At 46.0% G+C, this 13,706-nt stretch overlaps 1 protein-coding gene across 1 annotated transcript; it reads left to right on the top strand.

The window, feature by feature from the left end:
- The first annotated feature begins 805 nt into the window (after positions 1-805).
- Positions 806-12,279, top strand: fabp10a (fatty acid binding protein 10a, liver basic). The gene is made up of 4 exons (XM_060847366.1): positions 806-872; positions 10,076-10,248; positions 10,636-10,725; positions 12,201-12,279. Exons 1-4 carry the CDS (start codon positions 806-808, stop codon positions 12,249-12,251), a joined length of 381 nt encoding a protein of 126 aa, XP_060703349.1. The 3' UTR covers positions 12,252-12,279.
- The last annotated feature ends 1,427 nt before the right edge of the window (positions 12,280-13,706 follow it).

Consider the following 13,706-nt stretch of genomic DNA (forward strand, 5'->3'; position numbering starts at 1 on the left):
AGGAAACTGGAGAAATCTGTGTTCATCCCTTGTGGCTGGAGGGTTCCCAGGCGGAAGGTGAGGCGCTCTTCCTCCAACCGTCGTGTTGTTATGTTCTGGCGATGGAGGAGTCCAAGGACCTGCATGTCTTCGGTGGAGTGGGAGGGAGAGTTAAACTGTTGAGCCACGAGGTGGTTGGGTTGGTTGGTTCGGGCGTCCCAGAGGTGTTCCCTGAAGAGTTCTGCAAGTAGGCGGCCTGTCTCCCCAATATAGAGGAGGCCACATCGGGTGCAGTGGATGCGATAGATGATGTGTGTGGAGGTGCAGGTGAATTTGTGGCGGATATGGAAGGATCCCTTGGGGCCTTGGAGAGAAGTAAGGGAGGAGGTGTGGGCGCAAGTTTTGCATTTCCTGCGGTTGCAGGGGAAGGTGCCGGGAGTGGAGGTTGGGTTGGTGGGGTGTGTGGACCTGACGAGGGAGTCACGAAGGGAGTGGTCTTTGCGGAACGCTGATAGGGGTGGGGAGGGAAATATATTCCTGGTGGTGGGGTCCATTTGGAATTGGCGGAAATGACGGCAGATGATACGCCAAGTCACCCAATATTACATGGCTTTCAATATTGAATGCAAGGCTATCTACATAAAGAACAATTTTTTTTGGTTTGCTCAGACAGACCTTTCATTGGGTATTTTTCAGTTAATGATTAGACGAATTGTTAACAAATCTGAGTTTACCAATATGCAATCTCTGGCATAAATACTGGTTAAAAAAAACACACTCTACTTTGCCAATTGTCTTAGACCAAGGGGAAGCTCATCCCAAAAAAATGGCATTCTCTGGAACATGGCATGTCTACTCCCAGGAGAACATTGAAGATTTTATGCGCGCTCTCTGTAAGTTTAAGGAATGACTGTGAGTAATAGTGGAAGAAGAAGATCTGGTAATTGGGGATCTGGTCACAAATTGTTTTGAAAATGCTGCTGACTTTCTGATATGATTTTATTTCCTCTTAAATCTATCTACCAATCACCAAATCTGCCATAATAATCTGCAGTTTAATCCAGAAGCTTTTTAGGGGTTAATGTTAATTAAATTTCATTAAAAATGCTTTAAAAACATATTTAAGAGTCAACCTGATGGAATTTTCTGACAGCTGAGAACATTATTGCAGAAATAAGCATTTTAATCAGTGTCCTGTACTGCTCCAAGTCACCCAATATTAAATGACACCATGACTTTAAAATAATTGTATGGAGACAGTTATTAGTTATATTGGAATACAGTTGTCAAATTCTTAGTAAATTTAAGAAAAAACAGAAAGCTTTAAATATTTAAAAGGTGCCTATAGCGTCCCAGCATCTCAAAGAAAAGCTTCATTTTATGAATCTCTTGGAAGAGGTAGAGGCTGGTGCAATTAGTGGAAGCATTCTGTCATGATTAATTCCATCCAGGGACATTGGTCTGAAGCTTGTTTTTTTGGTGACTAAGGTTTTGAGGATTAGAGTAAGGGTTAGGCTGGCTTTTGTTTTTTGGAGGGTTTTTTAGTTACAGGCCTAATGAGATTTCTCACCATGTCTCACCATATTCACCTGACCGACTACCTACATACATCACACCTTGCATCCGATTCTAGCACTGTCTTACCACAGCCTATTCCTGGAACAGCTCACCTGGATATTCATGGAGAGACCAGCATTTATGGCACTTGCACTATCTTTGGAAGGCTGCTGTGCATCTGGGAAATGTTAACATTCTGGCGTTATCCCTCACCAGGAATATCACCACACAGCAGCCAGAAAGCCACATTGCCCGCGGCACAGGCTGACATTCCTTCACACATACAGCCTCATTCTCACACCCTAGCCAGGCCACACAGTTAACCTGTCTCACACCCTAGCCAGGCCACACAGTTAACCTGTCTAACACCCTAGCCAGGCCACACAGTGTATCTGTCTTAGCTACAGCCTGTATCAACACCCTTTCAAGTCACCGCTACTCTGTCCCCACTACCCACTGGAGACCTGCAGCTTGTCACTATCCAGTCGGGGAACATCACAGACAGGTAAATAATTAGACAATTCCAAACACATGCTTTCATTTACAGTTGGTGCATCTATAAAAATTGGTGATAGAGTCCTTTTGAACATTGGTGAGAATCCTTTAGAACATGCTGAATTGCCTTATCCTCCTGAGGAAGTAGAAACATTGTTGTGCTTTCACGACCATTGCATTGACATGGATGAACCAGGACAGTTTATTGGCAATCACACACCCAGTGATTTGATGCTGTTGACCACCTCCATCTCAGTATCATTGATACAGACAGGGGCACACCCTCCTGAAGTCAATGACCAGCTCCTTCATTTTACTAATGTTGAGGGACAGATTGTTATCGTTACACCATCCACTGAGCACTCAATCTCTTTCCAGTAGTCTGTCTCATCAACGATTGAGATCTGACCTACTACGGTGGGGTTGTCAGTAAACTTGTAAACGGAGCTGAGGAAGGATTTGGCCACAAAGTTAAGAGTGAATTAGAGTGTAGTAGGGGACTGAATACACAGCCTTGTGGGATGTTGGTGTTGAGGACTATGGTGGAGGAGGGGTTGTCACCTGTCCTTACTAATTGTAGTTTATGAGTCAGGGAACTGAGGATCCAGTTATAGATGTGGAAGCCTAGACTTAGGTCTCAGAGTTTGGAGAAGAGTTTATTTGAAATTACTGTGTTAAAGGTGGAGTTTTAATTAATAAAGTAGGAGCCTGACGTAGGTATCCTTGTTGTCCAGATGTTAAAGGGGTGAGTGTAGGGCCAGGGAGATGGTGTCTGCCATGGACCTGTTGCAGTGGTCAGTGAATTGTAAAGAATCAAGGCAGTCTGGGAGTCTGGAGTTGATGTGAGCCATGACTAACTGCTTGAAGCATGTTGTAATGCTGGAGGTCAGAGCCGCTGGCGGTACTCATTGAGGCATGCTGGGAAGGTGATCTTCCTCAAGCAGGTGTGGACTTCGAAATGGAGTAAGGAGAGGTAAAAGAAACCAGCGAATACTCCCAACAACTGATCCGTACAGGATCTGAGTGCACAGCCGGGGATTCCATCTGTCCAGTCACTTCACCTGGGTTCACCCTCAAGAGACCGAGCTGACATCTGCGGTGGTGACCATGGGTACAGATTCATCTGAGACTGGTGGGACAAGTGACATCGTTTCACTGACCTTCTGTTCAAAGTGAGAGTAGAAAGCATTGAGCTCCTTGGGTAGGAGTGTCCTGTTGCCTGTGATTCTGTTCAACTTTGCTTTGTGGATTGTTATATCATATAGGCCTTGCCACAAATGGCGGGTATCCGTGTGATTGGTCCAGCAGACACGGTCACTGCAAACTATCCCTCAAACTGACACCACCTGGCCCCTTTCTGGGTGTGATCCTGATTGTTTTTCAGTTGTATTTCTCATCCAGAAAACAGGAGGTGAGAGCAGGGAGAGGGCTCACGGTGAACACCATCAGCACTGGGTGCCATGCATCACCAGCCAACCACATACCCGCTCTCCTCCTTCCCCCTCTCCCTCAGAGCCTGACGTTGCTCTGACCCGGCAGTTCATCCCCACCCCACCCACACGCCCACATAGAGAGCCAGCTACCTCCAACTGCCCCTTCCATGTCCCCGAAATCCAACATCACACCTGAATGATATCCATCTTGCTCTTCTACACTACCCCTCACTCCCCTATTGGACATCCGGGTGGCAATGAGTGCTCGTTACCCACCTCCCGGTGCCTGCCATACCCTCTGATGCCGCTCTGCATTTCCTCCCCAATCTCCTTGAGACTGTCCGATCACTATCCTCATTCCCAGATCCAGATATGTCTCTGGCACCCTCCCCTTCCACCTTGAATGTCTCACCCTTTGGTAGTGATTCCCTAGAATCCCCCATAGCTGCACCATACACCGTCCTCCCTCATTAGCACACACCACAACCACCCTGCACCCCCCACCCCCCACCCCAGGGACAGTAGTTATCCCAAACCCTTCCTGATGCTATCCAGCAAACCATAGAGCTGATAGAGCAGAGCCCTGCTCACTGTGTCTGCTGCTCCCCGGCTGACAACACCACTGCTGACCATCCATCACTGACCACTGCCCTCCCCCTGCCTGCTGCCACTGACCATCCAGCACTGACCACTACCCTCACCCTGCCTGCTGCTGGCCATCCAACAGTGACCACTGCCCTCTCCCTGCCTGTGGCCACTGACCATCCAGCACTGACCACTGCCCTCTCCATGCCTGCTGCCACTGACCATCCAGCACTGACCACTGCCCTCTCCCTGCCTGCTGCTGACCATCCAGCACTGACCACTGCCCTCACCCTGCCTGCTGCTGACCATCCAGCACTGATCACTGCCCTCTCCCTGCCTGTGGCCACTGACCATCCAGCACTGACCACTGCCCTCTCCCTGCCTGTTGCTGACCATCCAGCACTGACCACTGCCCTCTCCCTGCCTGTTGCTGACCGTCCAGCACTGACCACTGCCCTCTCCCTGCCTGTGGCCACTGACCATCCAGCACTGACCACTGCCCTCACCCTGCCTACTGCTGACCATCCAGCACTGACCACTGCCCTCTCCCTGCCTGTTGCTGACCGTCCAGCACTGACCACTGCCCTCTCCCTGCCTGTGGCCACTGACCATCCAGCACTGACCACTGCCCTCACCCTGCCTACTGCTGACCATCCAGCACTGACCACTGCCCTCTCCCTGCCTGCTGCTGACCATCCAACACTGACCACTGTCTCTCGCTGCCTGTGGCCACTGACAATCCAGCACTGACCACTGCCCTCTCCCTGCCTGTGGCCACTGACCATCCAGCACTGACCACTGCCCTCTCCCTGCCTGTGGCCACTGACCATCCAGCACCGATCACTGCCCTCTCCCTGCCTGCTGCTGACCATCCAACACTGACCACTGCCTCTCACTGCCTGTGGCCACTGACAATCCAGCACTGACCACTGCCCTCTCCCTGCCCGTGGCCACTGACAATCCAGCACTGACCACTGCCCTCTCCCTGCCTGTGGCCACTGACCATCCAGCACTGATCACTGCCCTCTCCCTGCCTGCTGCTGACCATCTAGCACTGACCACTGCCCTCTCCCTGCCTGCTGCCACTGACCATCCAGCACTGACCACTGCCCTCTCCCTGCCTGCCACTGACCATCCAACACTGACTGCTACCCATCACCCAGGTTGTAGTCAGAAATATCCCCTGACCGTGAGCACCCCAACTGGACACTCTCACCAGGCACCAGGACTGTATGCAGACCGACTGTATGCAGGTGGTTCCTGCTCTCTGGGCCTCCTCTTGTCTGGAGTGAGGATCAGGCCCCACCCAAACTCGGATGTGGCCATTTTATTAAATAAATGTGCAATGTGTTTCCCATGATGGCAGCTGGTACATACTGTCAGTGTTAGATTGGCAACTCATGTGCCCGCCAACACAGCATTCCCCAGCTGGGCAGATCATGAATGACAAGTGGATCTGAGAAATGCCATGGGTTGGACAATGTCAAATGCCAATGCCCATTGGCAAGGGGTGTGCGTGGCTGGTGGGCAAGGAGGTCTACAATCCTGGTTGGTGCTCAACAACGTGAAGCCTCCTCCCAGCAAACGGTAACTGAAGGTTCCTGCTCTGACCTTCCATCTCGAGAGTTCACTCGTTTGCTTAACGCACTCAGTGAAATTGGAAGTTGAATATAAATGAGGTGAATTAGACCATTAATAAAGCATTTAACAAGCAAGTGAGAAACATCACCTTATCATGAGGCAGACACAGACAAGATGCAGGGGGTTGCTCTTGATGATGGCTTTGCCGAACTTCCCAGGTTATTCTGCCAGAAATCTCACTCTGTTCAGCCCCCTGTAAGATTCTTTCATCAGTTTTGACGATGGGGCGAGTTTTTCGTGCTTTTTTTAAAGAAAAATACAAAAGATCAAAGGGTCTGCATGGTGGCACAGTGGTTAGCACGGCTGCCTCAAAGCGCCAGGGACCTGGGTTCGATCCCAGCCTCGGGCGACTGTCTGTGTGGAGTCTGCACGTTCTCCCCATGTCTGTGTGGGTTTTCTTTGTGTGCTTCAGTTTCCTCCTAAAATCCCAAAATGTGCAGGTTAGGAGAACTGGCCATGCTAAATCGCCCACAATGTTTAAGGATGTGCAGGTTAGGTTTATTAGTCAGGGGTAATTGTACAGTAAGAGGGGAGTGGGTCTGGGTGGGTTACTCTTCGGAGGGTCAGTATGGACTTGTTGGGCCAACTAGCCTGTTTCCATACTTAGATTAGATTACTTACAGTGTGGAAACAGGCCCTTTGGCCCAACCAGTCCACACCGACCCTCCGAAGAGCAACCCACCCAGACCCATTCCCCTACATTTACCCCTTCACCTAACACTACGGTCAATTTAGCATGGCCAATTCACCTAACCTGCACATTTCTGGACTGTGGGAGGAAATGGAGCACCCGGAGGAAACCCACACAGACACGGGGATTCAATAATTTGATTGAGTGGAACATAACTGGAGCGGGAAATTCAATCATTTGCAAGCTGCTTCTTTGGGAATGAGCAGAACACAAGTTTGCTTCAGCTTAACATGAAGACGTTGCTCATCTTTTTCCAGTGATAAATGCTCAAAGATGTTTTGATTTTCATTAAGACACAAAAACATTGAGCTAAAGGAGGGACTAGCAAGTTTCTTAAGTCCAGGTGGATTCAGCTGCAATGGAGTTGGATGAGCTCTGTTGAAACTGACACAAAAAGATATCCAAATGCACATGTCCATCATTACATCAGCTAACAAGGCCAACACTGGCTACCTATCCCTAACTTGGAAGGTGATAGCTGCCTTCGTGGCCCATTGCAGCTCCTGCTCAACAGGTACACCCGATGCTGGTTGGAAGGATAATGAAGAAATGGTAACACATTGCCAAGTCAGGATGATGGGTGGCTTGGAGGGGAATGTGCAAGTGGCATTGTCTGCCTGTGTTCACAATACACAATCTAGAATTGATCTTCAAATAATTTGACAATATAAAATTTAATTCAAACCCAGTTTCCTCTCATACCTTGAGAATTTTGATCAAATTAACATTCTAGAACATAGACATGTAGAACATAGAAAAGTACAGCACAGAACAGGTCCTTTGGCCCACAGTGTTGTGTCAAGGATTATTCCTAATCTAAAATAAAATAACCTAACCTCCACACCCCTCAATTCACTGCTGTCCATGTGCTTCTCCAGCAAGCCTAATGTCATTACATGTCCCTAATGACTCTGCTTCCACCACCACAGCTGGCAACACACTCCATGCATTCACAACTCTCAGCGTAAAAACCTCCCTCTGATGTCTCCTCTTACCTTCCTCCTAATATCTTAAAACTATGACCCCTCGTACCAGTCAATCCTGACTTGGAGAACAGTCTCTGGCTATTGACTCTATCCATGCCTCTCATTACCTTGTATACCTCGATCAGGTCACCTCTCTTCCTCCTTCTCTCCAGAGAGAAAAGTCCAAGATTAGTCAACCTTTCTTCATAAGGCAAGCCCTCCAGTCCAGGCAGCATCCTGGTAAACCTTCTTTACACCCCCTCCAAAGCCTCTGTATCTTTCCTATAGTAGGGTGACCAGAACTGGACACAATATTCCAAGTGTGGCCTCACCTGGGTCTTGTAGAGCTGCAGCAAAACCACGTGGTGCTTAAACTCGATCCCCCTGTTAATGAAAGCCAAAAAACCATATGCTTTCTTAACAACTATCCACTTGGGAGACAACTTTAAGGAATCTATGCACTTGAACACCAAGATCCCTCTGTTCCTCCACACCACCAAGAATCCTGTCTTTAATCCTATATTCAGCATTCAAGTTCAACCTTCCAAAATGCTTCACTTCGCGTTTATCCAGGTTGAACTCCATCTGCCATTTCTCAGCCCAGCTCTGCATCCTGTCAATGTCATGCTGCAGCCTGCAGTAGCCCTTGATACTATCAACGGCACCTCCAACCTTTGTGTCATCTGCAAATTTAATAACCCACCCCTCAACCTCCTCATCCAAGTCATTTATAAAAACTACAAAGAGCAGAGACCCAAGAACTGAGCCCTGCGGGACCCCACTCAACACTGTCCTCCAGGCAGAATACTTTCCATCTACAACCACTCTCTGCCTTCTGTCAGCCAGCCAATTCTGAATCCAGATAGCCAAATCTCCCTGTATCCCATACTTCCTGACTTTATGAATGAGCCTACCATGGGGTACCCTATCAAATGCCTTGCTGATGTTCATATACACCACATCCACTGCTCGACCTTCGTTGACCTGTCTCGTCAACTCCTCAAAGAACTCAACAAAATTTGTGAGACATGCCCTTCCCCTCACAAAGCCATGCTGACTGCCTTTAATCACACTATGCTTTGCCAAATAGTCATAAATCCAATCCTTCAGAATTCTTTCCAAAACTTTGCTGACCACAGACGTAAGACTGACTGGTCTGTAATTGGCAGGGATTTCCCTATTACCCTTCTTGAAAAGAGGAACAACATTTGCCTCCTTCCAATCCTCTAGTACGACTCCCATGGAGAGTGAGGAGGCAAATATCCTTGCCAGCAGCTTAGCAACCACCTTTCTCCCTTCCCGGAGCAACCTAGGATAAATCTGGTCCAGCCCTGGTGACTTATCAATCTTAATGTTTTCCAAAGTTTCCAGCACATCAACTGCCTCAATCTTGATCTATTTAAGTCTGTATCCCAGCTCCTCAAAGTTCTCATTCACAACAAGGTCCCTTTCCTTAGTGAAAACCAAAGCAAAATATTCATTTAGGGCTTCCCTTATCTGCTCAGACTCCACGCGCAATTTCCCAATGCTATCCCTGACTGGCCCTACCTTCATTCTCTTATTCCTCATGTATGAGTAAAATGTCTTTGGGTTCTCCCTAATCCTTCCTGCCAAGCCCTTTTCATGCCCCATCCTGGCTCTCCTCAGTCCATTTCTGAGCTCCTTTCTAGTAAGCCTGTAATCCTCTAAAGCTGTACTAGACCCTTCCTCCACCTTACATAAGCTGCCTTCTTCCTTTTGATGAGAAGCTCCTCTGTTTCCGTCATTCCAAGGCTCCTTAATCTTACCCCTTCTTGCCTGTCTCAGGAACAAATTTGTGCATCACTCACAACAACTGCTCCTTAAACAATCTGCACAGAAATAATTTCACAGAAATAATTTGCATTATCCTTCCTTGGAAATTAACCTTTGGAGTCCAGAAATCATTCCAATGAACGCATCTTCTCGAAAGTCAAAGTATTTCTTCCTGCATTGTTATGCTCGGAACTGAACCCAGTGTTCCCAAGGTAGATGAGCTAGTATTCGGTACACCTGCAGCTTTAACATTAACATGAAGAGCAGGAGGAGACCACTCCGATGCTCCAGTCTGCTCCGCCATTTAACAAACCCATGACTGTTCTGCTAACTCCACACTTCCATCTACTCCCTGATAACCGACCAACCCTTCACTTATCAAGAACCTGCCAAGCTCTGCTTTAATAGCATCTGTAAGTAGCACTCTGCTTCCATCATCTTCTAAGGAGGAGAATTTCAAAGACTGACAAGCCCGTTTTTGACCTCTAACTTCTTACTCTCTCATCTATGAAACATAAATGCCAGCATTCCATAACCTATTTCCATCCTATTTTTACAATCATTTGTGTACTTGGAATGGTCAGTTCAGCACAGGATGGCTATGGTAAGGGGAAATCTAATTCTTAGTCTGTATTAATCAGCTCCTCATTGAATAAACTTGCTGAGCGTTTGTTGTTGGATGTTACTAGTAGCACTTTGATTTAAAATGCTGATTCGTACATACATGAATGTGAAGTTACTGCTCCTCCCACAGAAACTGGTCTATGAGAGCAGAGGGTAGGTACTAACTGATAAATGTAAATGTTTATGTAATTCAACCTGTAACCTCAGTTAACTTGAAAGCTTCAGCCACCTACACAAACCCCTTCACATTGCATTTTCCATGTGCCTGGATATTAGTCCATTTCAGGAACAATCATTCTATTCTATTTCAGCTCTTCCAGAAGACGTGATAAAAGTTGGAAAAGATATCAAGCCAACCATTGAAATCAAACAAACTGGAGACAACTTTGTCATTACGACAAAAAATCCACGTCATTCAGTAACAAATCAATTTACTCTTGGTAAAGAGGCTGAGATTACCTCCATGGATGGGAAAAAGCTAAAGGTATTTTCAGTTTCTATTTGTTCACTCTCCCCTGTGCGGCTGCTTATTATCAGACACTAGACAGTACCTTATGAGCCCACAAAGTATTTCAAATTTTGCCCCAGGATAGAAAATGCATTTCAGAATTTTTTTCTATAACCCATACACTGGGAAATATATCAAATTTGTCAACATGCACAGCTTTAAGTTACAGAGCTTCTTTTTCTCAGTGAGTGCAGGTACTTGGTTCTCCTGTCCCTCAGTGTACCTGTAAGTGAACCCAATAATGAGTCTACAGCTCCCTAATCTCATTGTAAATGACATTTTTAACTCCTCATTTTCTTTTTGATTTAAAGTCAAAGTATCGAACTTTTTTACATAAATTCACAATAATTTTATTTCTCACAGTGTACTGTCATCATGGAAGATGGGAAGCTCGTATGCAGGTTGAAAAACTTTGTTCATGTGCAGGAGGTGCATGGCTCTGAAATGATTGAAGTAAGTACTTGATTATATTATTTCTTTTGTAGCTTTTGATCCATACAAGTGACCAGCTACACCCCGGTATGCATAATAGCCAAAAGTTAAAAGGAAATAGTTATATAAAATGTACACATAAATGATTTAGAGTAAATTATAATTGAAATAAAGATATTTTACCAACATCATCAAGCAGCTTCAGGAAAACTCTGGAAAATATTTGGCATTGCCTATTAATTTTTGCTTGTCTTATACCGATGTGAATATTGTGTGGCTTCACTAACTAGAAACATTGGTCTGGAAGTGTCAGCCCTGTAATCCACTGCATCCATGAACCTCTTAAACTAATGTGAATGCATACAACACAAGTTCCCTGTGTTTCTTTCTCAGCGAAGGTGAGGTCTAACATTGGAAACATGGCCCTGATGGTCTTTCTAAAAATTAAACTCTTTTCTAAAATTTACTCTGAACCAATTGACTGGATTCCAGCAAATGGTCCCAGAATTTTTTTTTGCAAAAACAAAAATTTCTTAAACTTATCTTAAAACTCTCCTGAGAAATTGTATTTGGTAAAACTCAATTCATGATGGATTCTGGATCATACCAAACATTAAATGCATGTTAAACTCATAATCAGCTGAGCTAAAACTAAAATTTTCAGAACTTAGGCTGATGTACTTCACTCCTTCACCAACATATCCGGGAAAACCTCAGCAAGTCACTGCAGCCCAGATTGAAAAAAACACCCAAATAGTGAACTGCTTGAGGCAGCTTGTGATAAAGGGTTGCTGATCATGCAAAAGAAAATGATTACAGAAGCTGGATGTAAAGCACATTGGCCCTGAAATTCCTGGGTAGATCCAGTGTGAGATTTGGAATGAAGCAGGCCACCTAGGGCTTTTGCCTGAAACGTCGATTTGCCTGCTCCTCGGATGCTGCCTGACCTGCTGTGCTTTTCCAGCACCAATCTAATTTAGACTCTGATTTCCAGCATCTGCAGTCCTCACCTTTGCCCTGCAGGCCATCTGATACCCTGTATCAAAATCCAGGATCAGTCCCGAATCCCAGGGCGAGGAGCAGTGAATGCACCCATCTGTAATGTACCTAGGATCCCCACCTAATTACATTGAGATTGTGTGGTGGGTGGGTGTGACGTTTGATGCTATGGGAGAGCGGCGTATAAATTATTCAAAGACTAATTTGTTTTGTTCATAGTAGAATTCTTCAATAGCTGAAATCAGTGTGATAATCTTTAAAGGCATTCTCTCTACCCCAGGGATCGAGCAAGTCTTGATGCCTGAGGCTCATATGTCATTCAGTGTTAGAAAGGGTTTAAAATAAATGCATCAAATGATTGATGTTTCTCATTTATATTATGTTGTGATAAATTAATCTTCATTGTCACCAAGTGGTTCCGTTCTATTTTAAGGTATGATAACACTGTGTTGCCACGTTGTCACTCAGTATACTCATCTCTTTCTGTCTTTTAACAGAAACTCACTGCAGGCACCACCACTATGATTCGGAAAAGCCGACGATCTTAACCAGAATGGAATAATATTCTGCAATCTATCACAATAAATGAAATACAACCTGTTGTACTTTGCATGTGCCTGTATGAATAGAATATCTGCCATTCTGCCTGAGTCAGGAGACTGGGTAATCTTGACAAAGTAGCTCAGTTCTTGCCTGTTAGTCAGAGGCTGTGGGTTCAAGTCTTGCCAACGCAAGAAGGTCGTAAAATGTCCAGCGAGAACCCTCTCGACATTGAGATCAAAACGCTCTGTTTTTTAACCAAGTGTTGGGATGGTGAGACCAGATTCTCACCAGTGACAGTGAGATGTCTGTTAGCAGGGATCATTGCTTGCTATCATTCTCACTGCGATGACCTCATATCACCTCATTGATAGGCAGCTTCTCGTCCTTCCATTCTGTGCTTTCCTCTGTCTAGACCTCTTCGTGTTCGACAGGTTTCATCCTCATTCTTCCAAATTCCAGTGAATATAATCTTAAATGATCCAACCTCTCTCCATATGTCAGTTTTGCCATGCCAAGGATTAGTCTAAGAAACTTTTGCACTCTCTCCGTAGTCAGAACATCCTTCGTTGCTTGAGGAGACCAAATATGTACACAATACACTTGTGTGGTCTCACCAAGGCCCTGGACAGAAACCAGATGCCAAGAATTCCCAACATGAAAGTCTGATTGGGGAGCTTAGGACTCTCTGGTTGCCCCCCTAAACCTCCATCTCAGACACTCAGCACCAACATCTCAGTGCAAGTTCAATGGGCAGGGCCCACACCCACCATTCATTCACAGACCATGGCAGCTTTTTAAAACTCACTCTTGAGGCATGTGTATTGCTGGCATTTATTGTCTGTCCCTAGTTGCCCCTTGAGAAGGTGGGCTGGGCTGTCTTCTTGAACCGCTATAGTCCATGCACTCTGGGTAGGGCCACAATGCCCTTAGGGTGGGAATTCCAGGATTTTGACCCAGCAACAATGAAAGAATAACAGTATATTTCCAAGTCAGGATGGTGAGTGGCTTAGAGGGAAACTTGTAGGTGGTAGTGTTCCCATGGATCTGCTGCCCTTATTGTTCTGGATGGAAGAGGTCCTGGGTTTGGAAGGTGCTGTCTGAGGATCTTTGGTGAATTTCTGCAGTGTATCTTGTAGATGGTACACACTGCTGCGACTGAGTGTTGGTGTTGGAGGGAGTGGATTTTGTGGAACATTGGATATATATAACCTCACTGTCCCCATGATACATCTGCACTCGAACTACAGCGCACTTCTACATTTAAAGTACAATGATACTCACTGATATCTTTCATTGTAATGATACTGCAAGGACACTTTGTGCAGGGATATGCACCGAGCTCGTGGACTGAACCATTCCATGGCTTCCCTTAGAACTCACTCACCTTGTAACCACTTCAATGCTGACAGTGTCTCTGCATTGCCCTTTTTGCATTTTACCTGTTCAGCCGGAGTTAATGG

This window comes from Hemiscyllium ocellatum, chromosome 30 (genome assembly GCF_020745735.1).
Source record: "Hemiscyllium ocellatum isolate sHemOce1 chromosome 30, sHemOce1.pat.X.cur, whole genome shotgun sequence".
In the NCBI taxonomy this organism is placed as follows: domain Eukaryota; kingdom Metazoa; phylum Chordata; class Chondrichthyes; order Orectolobiformes; family Hemiscylliidae; genus Hemiscyllium; species Hemiscyllium ocellatum.

Bases quoted from the DNA above. Each gene is read 5' to 3' on its own strand.
- fabp10a (XM_060847366.1), top strand. From the start codon at position 806: ATGGCATTCTCTGGAACATGGCATGTCTACTCCCAGGAGAACATTGAA. The intron at 873-10,075 runs GTAAGTTTAAGG...ATTCTATTTCAG, and splicing joins AGATTTTATGCGCGCTCTCT to CTCTTCCAGAAGACGTGATA. The intron at 10,249-10,635 runs GTATTTTCAGTT...TATTTCTCACAG, and splicing joins TGGATGGGAAAAAGCTAAAG to TGTACTGTCATCATGGAAGA.